At 34.9% G+C, this 22,055-nt stretch overlaps 1 protein-coding gene across 1 annotated transcript in view; it reads left to right on the top strand.

The window, feature by feature from the left end:
* The window catches only part of LOC120227185 (leucine-rich repeat-containing protein 7-like), a gene marked incomplete at its 3' end in the record, with an annotated part of 71,713 nt that overhangs the window by 32,902 nt on the left and 16,756 nt on the right, over window positions 1-22,055 (top strand). Inside the window, exon 3 of the mRNA XM_039225347.1 lies at window positions 12,346-12,424. Coding sequence (XP_039081278.1) covers window positions 12,346-12,424 — 79 coding nt within the window. The remainder of the gene's footprint in view (window positions 1-12,345; window positions 12,425-22,055) is intronic.

The following is a 22,055-nucleotide window of genomic DNA, read 5'->3' as shown; positions in this document are numbered from 1 at the left end:
ATTTTAAAGACACTTTAGTTTTGATTTTGATTTTGATTTTGACACCAATAATCTTTTTTATAATTAAACAAAGTAGAAAACTATTATTTATAGGTTTAAGATCATTCTGTCAAGACTTAGTTGTCTGCATTAGTCCTGGATAAGAGAGTCCAAATAAAAATAATTAACTAGATATATAATAAACCTAAAGTTAGCCAAGACTTTTCATTTTCTCTCATGCTAGGTGGGAAAGATCAATATTTGATTGAATTCAGAATTCTCCCCTTTCCCTTCTTCTGCACACCCTCTGGAAGAATGGCTGAGATGGAAGCAGTGGGAAAAAGAACATGAATAACCCACAAAGTATATAAGTTCCTGAATAGTTTTTAAAATTGAGCAGGAACTTTTTCAACCTATTTTTTAAAGGAAGGGCCAAACAAAACCAATTAATTAACCAGATAAATCAATTATACCTTTTCTACTTCAAGATATTAATATTCTGTTAATTCAATTTTCTTAATTCCATTACATTAAAGTTTTGTTTCTGTTTTAAGTTCAGAATGCAGAAGTGTACTTTTTCATTTGATAATATTTCTATGAACATATTCAAAAGAGATTTTGTGATATAGTTACTGAAGTGAACATACTGGTAAAATATTACCATAGTGTCTTAATTCAAAAAGTATACCTTTATTGGTGTCATCAGCAATTTGTGAATAGACAATAACCCATTTTTAAAACCAAGTATAAAAAGACTGGGGCGCCTGGGTGGCTTAGTCGGTTAAGCGTCCGACTTTCGCTTAGGTCATGATCTCGCGGTTAGTGGGTTCGAGCCCCGCGTCCGGCTCTGTGCTGACTGCCAGCTCAGAGCCTGGAGCCTGTTTCAGTCTGTGACTCCCTCTCTCTCTGACCCTCCCCTGCTCATGCTGTCTCTCTCTCTCTCCTACAAATAAATAAAACATTAAACAAACAATCAAAAAGAATCATTGTAAAGATTATTCAGACAAGGAATCAATCAACAAAAACCAAGTATATAATTTTGAATATTTTTAACATGTAATTATTATAGAGTGCAATTCTTACTGGTTCTTCAGCTTAGGTTTGAATCTACCCTAAACATAATGAGCTTGAATCTCCGGGTATCCCAAAAGTGAACTCTACATGCCCTTTGAAGAGAGTTCCTTATGGACCTATGTTAGAAAGCTTATATGTTTTCTCAGCTGAAAAACAGGGAGTAGAACTTGAATTGTAATGGCCTACAAATGTTTGAGCCCACTTCCTACAGTAATCACAAATTAAAATGGTTGAAATATATATATATTGTTAAAGTGAAGGATATGTATCCCTCTATTTCTGGATGAATACATTTGAAAATCAAAACAAAGTTCATGTTACAAAATGTGTGTGTGTGTGTGTGTGTGTGTGTATCAATCTATCAATCATCTATGTAAAATAATGTATAAGAAATGTTATGAATTTATATAAACTTTACATTACCTTTCTTATAAATTGAAAACACTGTGTTTCAGAGAACCAGACAGATCAAAGACTGCTTGATATAGGTGTGGATTCTATAATCAAATCTAATGTAATTTTAATAAGAAGTAACATAATGAAATAAAAAAGAATAAAAGATATAGTGTTAAAATTGAATTAAATCCTACCTTATACATTCTCATCTGTTAACATCCATTAGGTATTTAAATAAGTCACTGAATCTTTGTAAATGTATGGCTCTTCATCCATAAAATGAAAATAATATTGCTTAATATATCTTTCCCATAAGACTATTAAGAGAATTAAATTATTTTACACAGTGGCATATAAAAGAGTAAGTTACATTATGCTTATTAATATATGAATTCTATCTAGTGCCAGACATGATACTAATTTCTTTATCTTCCTACCATCTAATACTCAGATCAACTCTTCTAATTAGACAAGAAATGAATAAGTGATGTTCAAATATTATATAAATAATAGCTAGTTATGTGACAGCACTGAGATTCAGTTAAACTTCCAACCTGTGCTCTTAACTGCTTGATAAACTACCTCTTCATGTTTATAGTCAACTGTAAGTTAAAGGTGTGCTCTAGAACTTAAACGCTAGGGCCTATGTTTTAGAATATATGGTAAAGTTCACCCTGGAAACCTTTGAACATTTACCTCAGATACTATACTGATTAGGTATTGGGATATTCTTTCAGCACACTAATTCCTACTTATTTTCTGTGATCTCTTAGGTAGATAAATGTTACAAATGTGTTACCTCAAGACAGCTTATTGTGATGTTTGGTTCCTTTACTGAGTGACGCAGTCTTCTTCCATTTACTCTTGACCCTTGAACACAGGTGTTGGGCACCAATCTCCTACACAGTCAAAAATCCACATATAACCTTTTACTCTCCCAAAACATAACTACTAACAGCATACTGTTGATCAGAAGCCTTATCAATTATACACAGCCAATCCACACATATTTTGTATATCAAATGTATTATATACTGTATTCATACAACTACAAAAACTAGAGAAAAGAAAATGTTAAGAAATTCATAAGGAAGGGAGAATACATTTACAGTACTGCATGTATTTATCAAAAAATAATCCATATTTAAGTGGACCCACTTCAACCCCATGTTGGTCAAGGGTCAACTGTATTTCTTTCTTTTTTTAAACAATTAATTAGTTAGCAAATAGTGCAACAATGATTTCAGGAGTGAATTCTTTAATGCCCCTTACCCATGTAGCCCATCCCCCCTCCCACAACCCCTCCAGCAAGCCTCTGTTTGCTCTCCATACTTAAGGGTCTCATGTTTGGTCCCCCTCCATGTTTTTATATTATTTTTGCCTCCCTTTCATTATGTTCATCTGTTTTGTATCTTAAAGTCTTCATATGAGTGAAGTCATATGATATTTGTCTTTCTGTGACTAATTTCGCTTAGCATAATATCTTCCAGTTCCATCCACATAGTTGCAAATGGCAAGATTTCATTCCTTTTGATTGCCAAGTAATACTCCATTGTATATATATTCCACATCTTCTTTATCCATTTGTCCATCGGTGAACATTTAGCCTCTTTCCATACTTTGGCTATTGTTGATAGTGCTGCTATAAACATTGGGGTGCATGTGTCTCTTCAAAACAGCATACCTGTATCCCTTGGATAAATACCTGGTACTGTAATTGCTGGGTCATAGGGTAGTTCTATTTTTTATATTTTGAGGAACCTCCATACTGTTTTCCAGAGTGGCTGCACCAGTTTGCATCCCAGCAGTGCAAAAGAGATCCTCTTTCTCCACATCCCTGCCAACATCTGTTGTTGCCTGAGTTGTTATTGTTTGCCATTCTTACAGGTGTGAAGTGGTATCTCATTGTGGTTTTGATTTATATTTCCCTGATCATAAGTGATGTTGAGCAGTGTCATGTGTCAGTGGCCTTCTGGATGTCTTCTTTGGAGAAGAGTCTATTCATATCTTTTGCACATTTCTTCAATGGATTATTTGTTTTTTGGGTGTTGAGTTTGATAAGTTCTTTATAGTTGGATACTAATCCTTTATCTGATATGTTGTTTGCAAATATCTTCTCCCATTCTGTTGGTTGCCTTTTTGTTTTCCTGATTGTTTCGTTCAGTATGCAGAAGCTTTTAATTTTGATGAGGTCCCAGTAGTTCATTTTTGCTTTTGTTTCCCTTGCCTCTGGAGACATATTAAGAAGTTGCTGCAGCCAATGTCAAAGAGGTTTTTGCCTGCTTTCTCCTCTAGGATTTGGTTTCCTGTCTTATGTTTAGGTCTTTTCATCCATTTTGATTTTATTTTTGTGTATGGTGGAATAAAGTGGTCCAGGTTCATTTTTCTGCATGTCACTGTCCAGTGTTCCCAGTACCATTTGCTGAAGAGACTGTCTTTATTCCATTGGATATTCTTTTCTGTTTTGTCAAAGACGAGTTGGCCATATGTTTGTGGGTCCGTTTCTGGGTTCTCTATTCTGTTCCATTGATCTGAATGTCTGTTCTTGTGCCAGAACCATACTGTCTTAATGATTACAGCTTTGTAATACAGCTTGAAGTCTGGGATTGTGATGCCTCCAGCTTTGGTTTTCTTTTTCAAGATTGCTTTGGCTATTAAGGGTCTTTTGTGGTTCTATATAAGCTTTAGGATTCTTTGTTCTAGTGCTGAGAAGAATGATGGTGTTATTTTGATTGGTGTTTCATTGAATATGTAGATTGCTTTGGGTGGTATTGACATTTTAACAATATATGTTCTTCCAATTCAGGAGCATGGAATATTTTTCCATTTATTTATGTCTTCGTCAATTTCTTAAGCTTTCTATAGTTTTCAGTGTATAGATTTTTCACCTCTTTGGTTAGATTTATTCTTAGGTATTTTATGGTTTTTGGTGCAGTTGTAAACGGAATCAATTCCTTGATTTCTCTTTTCATTGCTTCATTATTGACGTATAGGAATGCAACCAATTTCTGTGCATTGATTTTATATCATGCCACTTTGCTGAATTCATGGATCAGTTCTAGTAATTTTTTGGTGTAATCTTACTGGGTTTTCCATATAGGGTATCATGACATCTGTGAAAAATGAGTGTTTGACCTCCTCCTGGCCAGTTTGGATGCCTTTTATTTCTTTGTGTTGTCTGATTGCTGAGACTAAGACTTCCAATACTATGTTGAATAACATCCTTGTCTTGTTCCTGACTTTAGGGGAAAAGTTCTTAGATTTTCCCCATTGAGGATGATATTAACAGTGGGTATTTCATATATAGCTTTCATGATCTGAAGTATGATCCTTCTATCTTTACTTTCTTGAGGGTTTTTATCAAGAAACGATGCTGTATCTTCTCAAATGCTTTCTCTGCATCTATTGAGAGGATCATATAGTTATTGTTCTTTCTTTTATTGATGTGATGTATCACACTGATTGTTTTGCACATATTGAACCAGCCCTGCATTCAACATATAAATCCCACTTAGTGGTGGTGAATAATTTTTTTAAAAGTCATGTTGAGGATTTTTGCATCTATGTTCATCAGGGAAATTGGTCTATAGTTCTCTTTTTTGTTGGGTGTTTGTCTGGTTTTGGAATCAAGGTAATGCTGGCTTCCTAGAAATAGTGTGGAAGTCTTACTTCCATTTCTATTTTTTGGAACAGCTTCAAGAAAACAGGTGTTAACTCTTCTTTATTTTTTTAACTTTTTAATGTTTATTTATTTAGAGAGAGAGTCAGGGAGTGAGCAGGGGAATGCAGAGAGAGGAGATACAAAATCTGAAACAGGCTCAACGCTCTGAGCTGTTGAGCACAGAGCCCGACATGGGGCTCAAACCTACAAACTGGAAATCATGACCTTAGCCAAAGTCAGATGCTTAACTGACTGAGTCACCCAGGACACCCTGTTAACTCTTCTATAAATGTTTGGTAGAATTCCCCTGGAAAGCCACCTGGCCCTGGACTTTTGTTTTCTTGGGAGATTTTTTTATTACTAATTTGATTTCTACTGATTATGGGTCTGTTTAAATTTTCTATTTCTTCTGTTTCAGTTTTGGTAGTTTATATGTTTCTAGGAATTTGTCCCTTTCTTCCAGATTACCCATTTTATTGTCATATAATGGTGTATAATATTCTCTTAGTGTTTGTATTTCTGCTGTGCTGATTGTGATCTCTCCTCTTTCATTCTTCTTCATTTTATTTATTTGGGTACTTTGCTCTTTCTTTTTGATCAAAATGGCTAGGAGTTTATCAATTTTGTTGATTTTTTTTCAAAGAAAACAGCTTCTGCTTTCATTGATCTGTTCTACTTTTTGTTTGTTTGTTTTGATAGCATTGATTTCTGCTCCAATCTTCATTATTTCCTGTCTTCTGCTGGTTTTAGGTTTTATTTACTGTTCTTTTACCAGCTCTTTGAGGTGTAAGGTTAGATTGTGTATCTGAGATTTTTCTTCCTTCTTAAGGGAGGCCTGCATTACTACATACTTCCCTCTGATGACTGGCTTTGCTGCGTCCCAGAGGTTTGGGGTATGGTGTTATAATTTCCATTGGCTTCCATGTATTTTTAATTTCTTCTTTAACTTCTTGGTTAGCCCATTCATTCCTTAGTTGGATGTTCTTTAGTCTCCAAATATTTGTTATGTTTCCACATTTTTCCTTGTGGCTGATTTCAAGTTTCATAGTGTTATGGTCTGAAAATATGCACGCTGTGATCTCAATATTTTTGTACTTGTTGAGGGCTCATTTGTGCCCCAGTATTTGATCTGTTCTGGAGAACTTACCATATGCACTGGAGAAGAATGTGTATTCTGCTGCTTTAGATGAAATGTTCTGAATATATCTAATATGTCCATCTGGTCCAGTGTGTCATTCAAAGCCATTGTTTCCTTGTTGATTTTCTGTTTAGATGATCTGTTCATTGATGTAAATAGGGTGTTGAAGTCCCCTACTATTATGGTATTATTATCAATGAGTTTCTTTATGTTTGTGATTAATTGATTTATATATTTGGGTGCTCTCATATTGGAGCATAAATGTTTACAATTGTTAGATCTTCTTGGTGGCTAGACCCCTTAATTTTGATAAAATGCACTTCTTCATCTCTTGTTACAGTCTTTATTTTTAAGTCTAGATTGTCTGATATCAGTGTGGCTACTCCAGCTTTCTTTTGGCTACCATTAGCATAATAGATGGTTCTCCATCCTCTTACATTCAATATGAAGGTATCTTTACATCTAAAGTGGGTCTCTTGTAAACAACATAGGCATATAGATGGATCTTGTTTTTTTATCCATTCTGTTACCCTGTGTCTTTTGATTGGAGCATTTAGTCCATTGACATTTAGAGTGAGTACTGAAAGATATGAATTTATTGCCATTATGTTGCCTGTAGAGTTGGAGTTTCTGCTGGTGTTCTCTGGTGCTTTCTAGTCTTTGTTGCTTTTTTTTTTTTTTTTTTTCCTCTCCTCTCCAAGAGTCCCTCTTAAAATTTCTTGCAGGGCTGGTTTAGTGGTCATGAACTGCTTTAATTTTTGTTTGTCTGGGAAACTTTTTATCTCTCCTTCTATTTTGCATGACAGCCCTGCTGTATAAAGAATTCTTGGCTGCATATGTTTTTATGATTCAGTACATTGAGTATATCCTGCCACTCCTTTCTGGCCTGCCAAGTTTCTGTGGATAAGTTTGCTGCAAACTTGATCTGTCTTCCCTTGTAGGTGAAGGACTATTTTTCCCTTGTTACTTTCGTGATTCTTTCCTTGCCTGAGTATTTTGTAAATTTGACTTGTTTTGGGGCGCCTGGGTGGCTTAGTCGGTTAAGCGTCCGACTTTCGCTTAGGTCATGATCTCGCGGTTCGTGGGTTGGAGCCCCGCGTCGGGCTCTGTGCTGACGGCCAGCTCAGAGCCTGGAGCCTGTTTCAGTCTGTGACTCCCTCTCTCTCTGACCCTCCCCTGCTCACGCTGTCTCTCTCTCTCTCTCCTAGAAATAAATAAAACATTAAAAAAATTAAAAAAAAAATTTAAAAAAATAAATAAATTTGACTTGTTTTGTAAATATGCCTTGTTAATGGTTGATTTTTGTTGAATCTAATGGGAGTCCTATGTGCTTCCTGGATTTTGATGTCTTTGCCTTTCCCCAGGTTAGGAAAATTTTCTGCTATGATTTGCTCACATAACCCTTCTACTCCTTTTTCTCTCTTAATCTTCTGGGACCCCTATGATTCTGCTGTTATTCCTTTTTGATGAGTCCCTGATTTCTCTAACTTTTAAATCATACTCTATTGCCTTAGTCTCCCCCTATTTTTTTCTGCTTTATTGTTCTACATAAGTTTGTCTTCTATATCCCTGATGCTCTGCTCTGCCTCATCTGTCCTAGCTGCCTTGGCCTCCATCTGATATTGCAGCTCAGTTATAGCATTTTTATGTCATTCTGACTAGGTTTTACTTCTTCTATCTCCATAGAAAGGGATTCTAATCTATTTTCAACCCCAGCTAGTATTCTTATTATTGTGATTCTAAATTCTGGTTCAGACGTCTTGCTAGTTGAATTCCTGTCTATCATTTATTCCTGTTCTTTCTTTTCAGCTGAATTTTTTTTTGTTTCATCATTTTGAAGGAAGAAAAGGAATTAATAAGGTGAAAAATCAAATTAAAAAATTAAAATCAACACACAAAAATAAAATAAATGATGCTATATCTTAGGTGTGTTTTGATCTGGTTGTTGAAAGGAGCTTAATGGATTAGAGAAAAAAGGGATAAATAAGAAAAAAAGAAGAAAATAAAGGAAAAAGTTTGAAAGTTTGAAAAAAAATGGATACAATGAAATAGAATAAAATGAAATGATGGAAGTAAAATAGAATTTGAAAATTTTATGAAAAAGTAAAAAATATAGTAGAAAAAAATGAAGAAATATATTTTTAATAAAAATGGAAAATAAAAATATTTTTTCTTTTTCTGTGTTCAACGATAAGAAAAGAATATGGAAGAAAATTGAATATATGGAGCAGCAGACTGAAATACGATTGAAATTACATCAGTTTCCCCTAAACGTCAAACTATAAAGTACTTTATAGTCTGTAAAATAAGCAGACGGAGAAACTTGGGGTGTTCCTGAAGAGCTAGGTTGGCCCAATTTGGCAGGGCTTAGTTTAATGCCTTAGTTCTTCACTAGATGGTGCTGCTTAGCTTATTGGGGTGGATTGTTGTGGTGCATGTAGGGTATATGCACATGTGAAGGAGGGGTGAAAATGGATTACCCAGCTACCCAGTCTCTAGTATCAGAACTCTGCTTTCTCTGATCAACAGTTGTGCACCCCTCCTTTGTCTCTGGCTTCCATCCACTCTCCACTTTTACACTTTCCATGACCAAGCCGTCACATTGCCAGGAGGTACCTCACTCCTGAGTTTTATCTCAAATGTGGCTGTGTTTCCCAATGCCTCACTTCTAAGTGACTGCAGCTTTGACCCATTCTGACCCTCTGGGGGAGGTTCTCACCGAGCAATGTCCAGGTGCCTCTTGCCCCCAGGAATGTTTGTGAAACCATGCTTTGCCAATGCCCAGGGACTGTGGCTGAATACCAATCCCCCCTGGAAAAAGTTCACGCTATTGTATAGCAGCAGCCTTTCAGGGATTATGGTAAATCATAACACACATCTGGTGCCAGGCTTCCCACTTAACGTCCTTGTCCCAGCACCAGAAAATGTGCTTGTTCTCCAGGGTCCACTGGGACTTTTGCCTGTGGGGTGGCTATACAGCCTCTACCAAGTGTGCTCCCAGCAGAGGAACCACCTCACTCCATGTGGCCCATGGACCCCTCTGACCTTGCTTTTGCTCCTGGGGATTTGTCCTTCCCACCAGAGCTCTGCCAGGTATAGAACTGTGGAGTTTCAGACTCTGAGCTTCCCCTGTTTATAGAGTCTTGATGGAAATTAAACCCTCTCTTTTCTTCTTTCTCCCTTTTTTGTTCAGTCCCTTGTATACTCTTTCTTTTCTCTCCAGATGCTTTTGGGTGGAAGAGATGCTTTCCTGTACTCCCCCTTCATCTCTGTCCTCTCTCTGCAAGCAAAAACAGTTCCCTGTATTCTGCAGCTTCTCTCTCCCCCAGTTCACCTCTCTATGTCATGTACCTGCTGTGTGCTGTGTTGCAGTTTGTGCAGATTGTTGTGTTGATCCTCAAATCAGTTTTCTAGGTGTGCAGGATGACTTAGTGTTGTTTCGGCTATATTTCAGGGATAAGAGATGCAAAACAAAACTTCCATGTTGTTCAGCCATCTTGGCCCCGCCTCTGTATTTCCAATCATTATAGATAACATTTATGCTTCGCCTTGTGCCAATTGCTTTATTGGTTTATCTCTCTATCCTCACTACAACTCTTTTTGTAACCATTTATATAATCAGCATTTTTCTCTTCTCCAGGGACAGTTCTATGAGCAGTTTCAGCCACTCTTTTTCCTTTGTCTCTCTGCAGAGGGGGCTCTCTCCCCTCCATGCCTCCATGTCCCATCCCATTTTCATCTTCCCCAGTTCACAATCATGCACCTATGAGGCTGTCTTCTTAGTGGACTCTGTCTCTTTTTCCCCCAGACTCTTGCAGTTCAGCGTCCTTTGGTTTCAGCTCTTCTTTGTTTGAGAGATGCAGGTGGGAAGTATGGAACTCCTTACTTCTTCGCCATCTTCAATCAGCATTTTTCAAAGTAGATGTTGAAACATTTAAATAATCTCCATAGGGTTACCCAACCAGTAAGTGGTGAAGTTGGGATTCCATCTTGATCTAATAGACTCAGCCATGAATAACTTTAAGTTTGAACTACAAACAACATAATACATTTTTTTCTTTATTTTTTTAATGTTTTATTTATTTCTGAGAGAGAGAGAGAGAGGGAGAGAGAGAGCATGAGCAGTGGAGGGTCAGAGAGACAGGGAGACACAGAATCAGAAACAGGCTCCAGGCTCTGAGCTAGCTGTCAGCAGAGAGCCCAACATGGGGCTCGAACCCATGAACCGTGAGATCATGACCTGAGCCAAAGTCAGACGCTTAACCGACTGAGTCACCCAGGAGCCCCCATAATATGTTTTTAAACAAATAATTTAGTAATATTTTCACCACAACAGAGAATTACATTTTCAGTAAAAGATACAGAGATAGTCTTTTTCTTAAAATCATTTTTTAAATTTGCTTCTGCTTCTATCTGGTGTACACATAATTAAGAAGGCAAACATATGTAGTGATAAGGCATCCAGTATACCAGTATGCAGTCAGCCCAGATTGATACAGAACAAAAAGCTAAAGGGATAAAAAGAAGGCTTAACTATCTGTTGTTTGCAGATATCCAAAGTAAATATAAATACTAAGGGAGAAAATATTGGGGCATCTCAAGGATTGATTTGTTGACTTCTTTGCCATTTTATTAAGGTCTAGTTAATGAGGATGGCTCTAGATGTTATGGCCTTTCCAAAAAAGAGAAGTGAATTTTCTCATTCAATTTATATATAATGGAGCTCCTATACTTCCTTAGGTTCTTATTAATAAACAGCAATACTTCAGCAATAACTTTAGGACAGCATAGTTTCTGATGAAATTTCACATAGGGAGAAAATGCATGAGAAATGTCTCTATATCCTCTTTTGACCCTTATTTTGCAGTGCATAAGTGGCCTGTCTTGGTTTGACTGCCCTCCTGCTGCTTCACTGGGCTTCAAGGTTCTGTGGACATGGTGATCTAGGACAATAGAATCTTGGAAGGTGGAGGGTTTTCTTTCTTGAGTGTCCATCATTAAAAAGTTCAACAAAATCCTGCCACAAAATGTTCCTTATCCTTTTGTCAGATATGAAATGCTGAGCGAGTCTAGTACTTTATAGAAATATTACCCCCTTAGTAATTTCAAACATTTAGAGCAGGTAGTACTTTAGGCATATAGGAATAGCTTCATATTGCTGCCTTCTCTTCTAACTTTCCCATGACCTACTATATTTGATTCATTTGTGTTAATTGACATACCTTCCACATCTTTTATTTCTTTGACCCTCACATTTATGGATTAGGTTTGTGGCTTACTGAGTTTCAGTTTCGTAGAAAGACCTATTTTTCTGTTACGTTGCCTGCGGCGCAACTTTGACAGCAGATGAGCAGTTCCTTAAGGGTGATAGGGTGATGAGCCTCGCTGGCTGCCTGAGACTTGATAGAGGATCCGGTGAAGAACTGCTCACCTCTTGACCCTTTCAGGCAGATATAGAACTACACTCTGTGCAGCCAACAAGGAAGAATTGCATAAAATTTGTTAGAGACCCACATTAGTTTGGGAATATCAATTGTTCTGTGATATATGCTTATGTATCTTTCACATGTGTAAGTTCAATCCTCCCATCTTATAAAAGAAACAAAGATTTTATCTTCTGTTTTCTTTATATCTGCTTATAATCTCTTTTTTATCTGCTTATTACCCCCTTACTGAGGTAGTAGCATTTAATGATCTAGTGCTACTTATGATCTACCTAGCACTTAATGATCTACCTAGTTATTTTTATTGCTTTAAATTAGTAAAAAGCAAAAATCTCATATCCCAAATATACAGTTGTCTTCAATTTTATAACCAATGTCTAACTATTACTGTGATAAAATATTATTTAATATTTAAATTTTATTTTTATTTTTAAATGTATGCATATATTATGTGATACTAATATATTATTACATTATTATACTTACATATCACAATATGATGATTATCATAATGGTGTATTGGTACTATATCTATATTATGTATTGATTCATAGTTTTAATTAATTATTCTTAATATTAGACCATAGTTTGAAGAATTTTTGCCAGGATCTTTTCATGTGCTTTTTTTATCCTTATTTTTTTTTACATTTTAGGTGTACAAGAATTTCCAGAAAACATTAAATGCTGTAAGTGTTTAACAATTATTGAAGCCAGTGTCAATCCCATTTCTAAGTGAGTATGAATGATTACATTTTATTTATATTTATGTTTCCATTGGATAATAATGTACCCAGATAAAGGAAATTCACATAACAAGTGAACTTTAAATCATCCATTTAACATTCAGTTTAACACAATGATGGGGGCAGATAATGAAATCAGAATAGTTTAACAAAAGAAGATTAAAAACTTTGCTGAATAATGATGAAGGCCTAACTGGCACAAGATGGCATTACTTTGAAGCAGACTATGTCATCATTTTCCTGTGCCTCTCAGGCAACATTCCATGAAAGAGCATTGAAAACTAAGAAAACTGTTATTAGTTACGATCATGGTGGAAAATTAACATCAAGGATGTGATGAAAGTTTAAGAGACTGCAAGAGGTTAATAAATTGATAGGTGCATGAAAATAATTGATCATGTAGTTCCAGCTGGAAAATGATAAATATGACCAGATAAGGGGAGTATTTGTGTACCAGGTAGAGCACAAAGACAATTCTATGAGGATAGCAGAATGGAAGACTTGGATGGTAAAGATGCTATGATCAGAAATGGGGTATTTGTGGGGATGCCTGCATGGCTCAGTCGGTTAAGCAACAGACTCTTGATTTCAGCTCAGGTCATGATCTGACAGGTTCATGGGATCAGTCCCCATGTTGGGCTCTGTACTGACATCATGGAACCTGCTTGGGAATCTCTTTCTCTCAACCTCTCTCTCATCCCTTCCTCACTCACACTCTCTCTTTCAAAATAAATAAATTTAAGGAAAAAATCATCTAAAAAAAAAGAAATTGGGTATTTGTGGCTTATGATCTGTTAGTAGAGAAATGCCATGGGAAGATGAGACCCAGCGTGTGTCAGTGTTGGCAAATTATGGTTATGTCTGAGGGATACAGTGTACTGTGAAATCAAATAGATCAAGAAACCGTGCAGTGAATGGATTGGATAAATCATGAATCTGAATGTTAAGGTCACTTAAGAATGGAAGTGGGCATAAAACCTGGAAAGATAGTAGTAGCAATATTTGAGAGAGAGTGAAACGAATCAGTGATATGGGATGCAGATAAGGAATCTCTGCATAGATTAGAGATAAGACTGATAAGATTGATAAGACTGAAGATTCTAATTATATGAAAACTGACAATAGAATTTGAAGAAAAAAAAAAAAAAAGCCCTGAGTCTTCTGTCTGTATGAAGTTGGGGATACTAGGAAAAACTGAAACCCATTAGAAAGTCATTTAATGAGTGGAGTGGTTTTTAGAAGACGAAGGAAGTTTATCAAAGGGAGTTTGAAGGGAGATTTTTCATCAATACAGCTAAGAAGAGATAGTAACAAGGATGGTTTCTCTATAGATCATGAAAAGAGGCTGTAGATAAGACTAGAAACAGAATATAAAAGAAGGAGACAGAAGTTTAGATGGAGATCTTTACAGTGAATGGTTTATGAAATAATTTAAGGCCTTTAGTAGAAAGTGTGGAACATCAAGAGGTAAGATGTGTTTGTAAGATAACAACTTTTCTACCTTAAAAGTGGAGTAAGGAAGGAAAAAAAAACCTATGAAAACAGTTTTCCAATACTTTTAAACCAGAATGTAATTTTCTCAACAAAGAATAAACATTACTAACTTTTCACACCAAGACTGCAACCAAGTCCTTGACTTGAGTGATAATTCAGGGCAGATGATGAATTGTTTTAACTTCTAGTTCTTTAATTCTAATAGCTCATCTTATTTAGGAATCATGATTGGGTCATTGGGAGTGGAAATTAGATGATGATTTATATCTTTAAGAAACTTAAAGACTGGTTTGACTGGCTAGGTCTCTGAATTCTTTCCATGTTTCACCTTTTAAAAGATTAATGAATATGTCCTATTTCATCAAAAAAATGCCTAACACTGAAATCATTAAGTAATTAATAAAAAAATTACTCAATACAAAAGTCAATTTAAGTAGTTTACTATTGTAAAGTTTTTTTCTAAGTATCATTTACATACAGTAAAACTCACCTTTCTAGGTATATGGCTCAGTGAATTTTAACAAATGTATATAGTTGTACACCACCACCATAATAAGATACATAGACTATTTTCATCTCCCTAAAAAGTTCCTTTAACTCAGTCATCCACTTCTCTGATTTCTATACTCAATGGTTAGAGATTTCTATACTCATAAATGATACCATGCTTTTGTGTCTGACTTTTTCTTACATACACAGTGACTTTGAAATTTATCTACATTGGATCAAGAATCAGTCTTACATTCCCTTTTATTTCTAGGTAGTATTCCATTGTACAGAAATACTGCAATTTATTTATCTATTGGTTTTTTGTGCAAGCATATATTTTCACTTCTGTTGAGTAAATGCCTAAGAACCTAAAACTAGTATACTGGGTAGTATGGTGCATATATGTTTAATCTTACAAGAAATTTTCCTACTGTTTTTCAAAACAGCAATCCTATTATCTTTCTCATTGGCAGTTTATTAGAATTTCTGTTGTTCCTCATCTTCATCAGAATTTGGCGCTATCAATTTTTTTTCTGTTTTACCCAGACTAGTAGATATGATGTCTCATCATGGTGTTTTCCTGTAGTTTGAATTTATATTTTTAATATCCAAATAACATGTTTTCATTTATTTATTTACAATTGCTTCTTCAGTAAAAGTTCAAATCTCTTGTTTATTTTTATTGACTTGTCTTTTGTTATTGAATTATAAGAATTCTTTATATATTCTTGCTAAAACTCTTTTGTTTGCAAATAATTGCTCCTATTGTATGACTTATCTTTTCATTTTTAAAATAGTGACTTTCAAAGAAAAGTTTTTAATTTTGATGAAGTACCATTTACAAATTTTTTATTGTCTTATGCTTCTTCCTATATAAGTGATCTTTGCCAAAATCATAGTAATAAATATTTTTCTCTATGCTTTCCACTAGAACTTTTATAGTTTAGGCTTTACACTTAGGTCTATGCTTTATTTAAAGCTTATTTTTACATACGTGCAAAGTGTGAAGGTCCTATTTCTGTGTTTTTTTTGTTTGTTTGCTTGCTTACTTGTTTGATTGTTTGCATATGGATATCCAATTGTTCCATTATCATTTGCTGAAAAAATTATCCTTTCTCCATAAAATTACCTGAGTACCATTTTTTGTAAATCAACAGACCATATGTGTTCGGATCCATTTATGAATTCAATATTTTGTACATTAATCTATATGCCTGTTCTTATATCAATTTCATACTGTTTTAGTTACTATAACTTTATGGCAATTCATACAATCAAGGGATGTGAATCCTTTAACTATGTTCTTCTCTATCAAAATTACTTGGGCTGTCTATACCTTTTGTTCTTATAAATTTTATAATCAGCTTACAAATGTCCATAAAAATATAAAATCCTTCTGAAATTTTAATAGAGATTACATTGACTCAGTAAATTCATTTGGACAGAACTAGCATATCAAATATATTGGATATTCCTATTCCTGAGAATAGTTATTTAGATTTTTATAGATCTATAGTTACTTAGATCTTTTAAATTTTCTTTTATCAATGGTTTGTAGATTTCAACATACAAATCTTGTATATGTTTCATTCATCTAGCTCCCAGTATTTCATGGTGTTTGTGCAGTTGCAAAGGATTGTTCCATTACTCAATTGTTTATTGTTAGTATATATAAATATAATCAGTTTTTCTTTATGGATCTTATATCCTGAAACCTCACTAAATTCACTTATTCTAGTAGATATTATGTAGATTTGGGGTGGTTTCCTGTGTAGACTGTCATGTTGCCTTTGAATGTAGACAGGGTTTTTTTTCCATCATTTTCAATATCTGTGCTATTTATGTATTTACTTATTTATTTTTCTCACCTTTTTGCCCTGGATTTGACTTCCTATACAATGTTGGATAAAATAATTTAAAAGAGATATTGCCTTGTTTCCAAACTTAGGGAGAAAGCATTCAGACTTACACCATTATGTGTTATTATTACTTGTTTTTTCATTCATGTCCTTTATCAGGTTGGGGAAGTTTCCAATAGCCCATTCTTCATTTTCCTTTGAATTCTTCCCAACAGGTTACCTAAAGTTTAGGGTTCTACTTTCAATCTATTCAAGGAAAGTGAGGCTTTCTCTAGGATATCTTTCAACCATTGTTTTGTTTCTTTTTCTTTTATTTTTCATTGTTCAGTTTCTTGACCACGAAGTGGTTCTTAAGCCACTCCACCTTTTTAGGAATTTACTACAGCAGAATCCCAAGACCAGATTTGTTTTCTAATGCCATGTAAGAAATTATCATTAGTTTATTGGCTCAAACAATACATATTTATCATATCTCAATTCCTGTGGGTCAGGAATCTGTGCATGTTTATTATAGTTCCCTGCTTCAGAATTTCACCAAGATTTTCTGTTCATATTCTTTGACTCAAGATTTCTATGACATAGTAAGTCATGAAGACCCTGGAGTATAAAAGTTACAGATTTCAGTAGTATCATCTTAGTTTTAGTTTTAGATGTGAATTTTATACTATAGTCTAAATGCCTTAACTAAGTCATTGGTGAAAATTGCCATGAGAAAGTTGAGAACAACAACTACTTAATAAGAAAAGCATGGACCAACATTCATGGAGAGTCTATCACGTCTCACGCTTTTAGAGACATGATTTCATTTTCATCTTTACAGTAACCTTATGAAGTAGGTAAACATTATCTGTACACCTTTGTACAGATAGAACATATGAAGATAGTATCTAAATGCTTGGGATCCTTTTGCTGAATTTCACCAATTCTGAAGAAGCATTTGATTTTGGTTTAACTTAAAAGCTACATTTTAATGCATAACAATAAGGACATTGCTAATAAATTATGGTACATCTACTGGATGGATACAAAGATTATATGTAGGGTAGCCATATGTCCCTGTTTGCTCAAGTCAACCCAATTTATACCTCTTGATGCGACATGATTAATAATAGCTCATTTTTAACTCTCAAAAATGCCCTAGTTTGAAGAGAAGTCATAATACTATTTTGCAATGATGTTAAAACATTTAGTTGGAAAATAGATTAGAAATATTTTTTTTTAATTTTTTTTAATGTTTTATTTATTTCTAGGAGAGAGAGAGAGAGAGACAGCGTGAGCAGGGGAGGGTCAGAGAGAGAGGGAGTCACAGACTGAAACAGGCTCCAGGCTCTGAGCTGGCAGTCAGCACAGAGCCCGACGCGGGGCTCGAACCCACGAACCGTGAGATCATGACCTAAGCGAAAGTCGGACACTTAACCAACTAAGCCACCCAGGTGCCCCTAGATTAGAAATATTAAAATGAGGCCACCTGGGTCACTCATTCGGTTAAGCGTCTGCCTTCAGGTCATGATCTCATGGTTCGTGAGTTCCAGCCCCACATCATGCTCTGTGCTGACAGCTCAGAGCCTGGAGCCTGCTTCTAATTTTCTCTCTCTCTCTCTCTCTCTCTCTCTCTCTCTCTCTGCCCCTCCCTGCACCCTGTCTCTCAAAAACAAATGAACATTAAAAAATAATAAAAAATTAAAAAAGGAAGTACGTAAAATCATAATGATAGCTGTGTTAAGAAAGTAGAATTATGTGCAATATATTTCTTTTCCCTTTATATTTCAAATATACTGTAATACAGTTATATTTTATAATTTTACAATGTATAAAATATTTAGATGTAAAGTATCTTTTCAGTTAGAGAAGATTTTACATTGACTTCTTAATCACAGTTTATAAGACTTATAGTGTAATTTGATTTAACTGTTCTATCAGGGGTCAAATAGGTTTTCATTTAACTTCTAAAGTAAATGTAATTAGAAAAAAGTGTTGGAAGAAAGAGGTTGGTGGCCAATTTTAATTTGCCTATTCTAACAGTAAAGGTAGCATTAATAAAAGTATTTAAATTAGTGTTCTAGTTAATATTGAAACATCAGAAGAAAAGTAATACCAAGGACAAGTAATATAATTGCCCTCATTTAGTGAGTTCTTACCATAGAGCAGATAATCATTTAATCACGAGACCAACTCTGGTTGCTAGTGGATAGTAGCATCATCATTTTGCAAATAAGGAAATTGAATCTTACAAGGATTTACAAAGGTCACAGGAGTAACAACTGAAAGAACTGTGATTCAAACCCAGGTCTTCAACATCAATGTCCATGTGCTCAACCACTAAACGATATGGGTGTCTGCTATGTTATGTTTTCTTTTTAGTAGTTTGAATATGTCACTTTTAATTTAAGTGATTAATAAAATGAATGTGTTTCTTTAGTAGAGAATTATTTGCCAATATACATTAAAACATTCCTTCTTTTTAATGTTTTTAATTAAAAAAATTTTTAACCTTTGTTTATTTTTGAGAGACAAAGTGGGAGTGGGAGAGGGGCAGAGAGAGAGAGAAACACAGAATCTGAAAATCTGAAACAGGCTCCAAGCTCTGAGCTGTCAGCACAGAGCCTGATGACGGGCTTGAACTCACAGATCATGAGATCATGACCTGAGCTCAAGTCAGATGCTTAACCAACTGAGCCACCCAGGCATCCCAAATATTTCTTCTTGAATTCTTTATATTAATCAGATGTGGAAAACCGTCAGTTACTTTTGGATAGTAACATCGTTTCATTATTGTGAGCTCCCTAACTCAGGGTAAAATGTTAGATTCAATTGAAGAACTTGGATAAAAGTTCTGTCAATTTGGATAAAGGGTAAAGACAATCCATTATTGTCATCTTCATCAAGTTTATCTAGTTGCTAGGGAATATCTTCTTCTTCATCACCCCTTATACATTCCTCTGGAAATGGTAATATTGATAAGTGAGGCCATTGTCTCTATTAGAAGCTACAAAGTTGTACCGTAAAATTAAAAATAAATAAAATTCAATTTCTTCTTTAGCATACCTTCTGCCTTTATATAATTTTCAAATAGTATGTTTTCAAACTGCAATACTAGATGACTCAGGAAAATTTTAAAATTCATTGTCCTCATTACTTATCCCAGGAATAAAAAATGCCCAATACTTGTACAAGGCAATCGGTATAAGCATTTGTATAAGTAATTCGGTATAAAGCAATTGGTATGAATTTTGCTAGATCTATGAGTAGAATTCTCCAAAGAAAGTGAGGAAGAAGACATTAATTTGAATCTAAACACAGATTTAAATCTAAATCTTATTGAAGTAAATTGAAATAAAAATACATATAGTATTAAATAAGACATACTGTATAAGTACACACTTTAACTCTACATTCTTTAGAAAGAAAGGCTTGATACAAAATGTCAACACATCTTTGTTTATAACTAGGCTGAAAATAAGCTATCTTACTTTGTATTCTGTTTCTTCATGTAACTTATGTTTAACAGTCCAGATTTGCAATTGGAATCTGCACAGTGTGGTCAATTCTTAAATTCTTAAAGAAGTATTCTGTATGAGAAACCAGATTTTCCTGCAGCATAAAAAAAAAAAAAAAAAAAAAAAAAAACACCTTTGCCAGAGAAGCAGCAATAAAGAAATGCATTTTTGATCAAAGAATAGTATAATGTAATACCATTTAGGGCACATACATATGCAGAATAGTAGACTAAGGGAAGCTGGATAGTTCAAATTGTCCCTATAATGAGAAAATTAGCATTTTAAAGCCTTTTTATGTATTAATAACTACAATGTTAAAGTAAATTATTAGATCAAAGGTTTTAACACTCTTGTCGTTTTATGTGTATTAATGTTGGATTTTAAAATTTCATAAATGATACCTTCTTTCCAATAAGTACAGGAACAATAAGGACATTAAAGTAATATAGTTATTACATGTGTATTGAAATCTATTGAACATCTGTACCATTATCATAAAAACTACCGTACTATCTGGATATGAGCTAATGTATTACAACAAAAGATAACTTAGAGAAAAACAATGATCTCCCTTGGACCCTTTTAATCCTATAGGATAGGGTTCAAACCTTGGAGTTAAGCATTTAGTACCTTCTAAATCCTGCCGCCTACTGATATTCTCAAATCTTAACTCCTAATATCTTGTACATAAAATATTTTCTCTAGAGCTCATCTTCCCTTTCCCATTCCTCTAAGGTGAATGCTCACCTCTATAAAACCCCCTCTCTTTCCCTGCCCTTTTTTTTCTATTTTTATGAAGCCTACCCATCTTTAAGGGAAAATTTATGGAAACAAACTCTATGAAGTCATATAAGAACAATCCAACTTTAAAATACAAACTGGGGGCACTTGGGTGGCTCAGTCATTAAAAATGATCTGACTTTGACTCAGCAGCTCAAGCCTCACTTTGGGTGAGCATGAGCCCTACTTCAGGTGTGTTCCAGGCCCACTTTGGGTGAACATGAGCCCTACTTTGGGTAAATTCGAGCTGCACTTTGGGTGAGCTCAGGGCCCACTTTGGGTGAACACAAGCTCCACTTTGGGTAAAACTTGAGTCCCATTTTGGTGAGCCCCTCTTCTCTCTTTCTCTCTCTCTCTGCCCCTCACTCACTTGTGCACCCCCCAAAAAACAAGAAAACGAGGAGCAAGATATTTACAGTAAAAACAATCAATATAAAAATAGTACCCTAACTGTATAAAGAATTCCTACAAAATAATGTAAAAATATTAATTGTGTTTAGTTTGGATTCCCCAGAAACAGGTCTTTAGAAAAGAATTCAAACAGTATATTTAGGAGCTGGTCTCAAGAAATACTTGTTGAGGGTATGTTATCAAACTATTTACTAGTATGGACAACTGGACCTTAATCTTTCTGAGGGGCTCTGGGAAACAGCATAAAACACCTATCACAGAGTTGTCAAACAGTAGATGAAGGAACTGAGGAATTTATAGTCTTGCTAGTCATTGGTTGAGGGCTGTTCCTGAGGCACGTTAATGTTAATCTCTTATGATGAGGGATGTAACTTAAGTAATCTCTATACCCCAGGACATATGTTAAAAAATATCTGCAGAAACAATGTTTATAATGTAATAACTACAAACATCTGTAATGTTCATTAACAGGAGAATAATAAATTGTAGTGATACAATGGAATACTATATGATGGTGATCAGTCATTCTTGACCTCAAAATGGGTGAATTGCATAATGTTAATGCTAACTTTTAAAAGTTTCAGGAAAGTATTCGTTGTATGATCCGACTTATATAATGTTTAAAAACATGCAAAGACCACACTTTTTTTTAGGATTTAAGGAGGTATAGTAAAACTAGAAAGCAGATTAATAAGAATCATTTGGGAATTTGAGGGACAAATAGGATGAGGTAGTTGGGGGTTTCAGGGGTTTCAGGGCTTAAAGGCACAAGTTCTATTTATTAAATGATGTCGTGGATGCATATGTATTCTTTTAGATATATAACTTCATAACAAGAGATTGGCCAGAGGAAGAGAAACCATGGAATGAAACCCAGAGTATCCCAGAAAGGGGAGGAAGGGAAATAGAAAAAGGGTGTACTAGAAGCCAAGAAGGAGAGAAAAATCAATGACAACTGTTGCTAGGCAGTGCTGGATACGAAATGAAATGAAGTTAATGGACTTGGGACTTAGAGGCCATTGGAGGCTTTGGCAAGTGAAGTTTCAGTAATAGAGTTGGGGTAGATGCCAGAAAACCATGGCTTGTGGGG

This window comes from Hyaena hyaena, unplaced genomic scaffold, assembly GCF_003009895.1.
Source record: "Hyaena hyaena isolate Hyena2069 unplaced genomic scaffold, ASM300989v1 scaffold_2060, whole genome shotgun sequence".
In the NCBI taxonomy this organism is placed as follows: Eukaryota; Metazoa; Chordata; class Mammalia; order Carnivora; family Hyaenidae; genus Hyaena; species Hyaena hyaena.
Note: the sequence above shows the minus strand (reverse complement) of the source record. Positions and strands in the feature narration are given on the sequence as shown.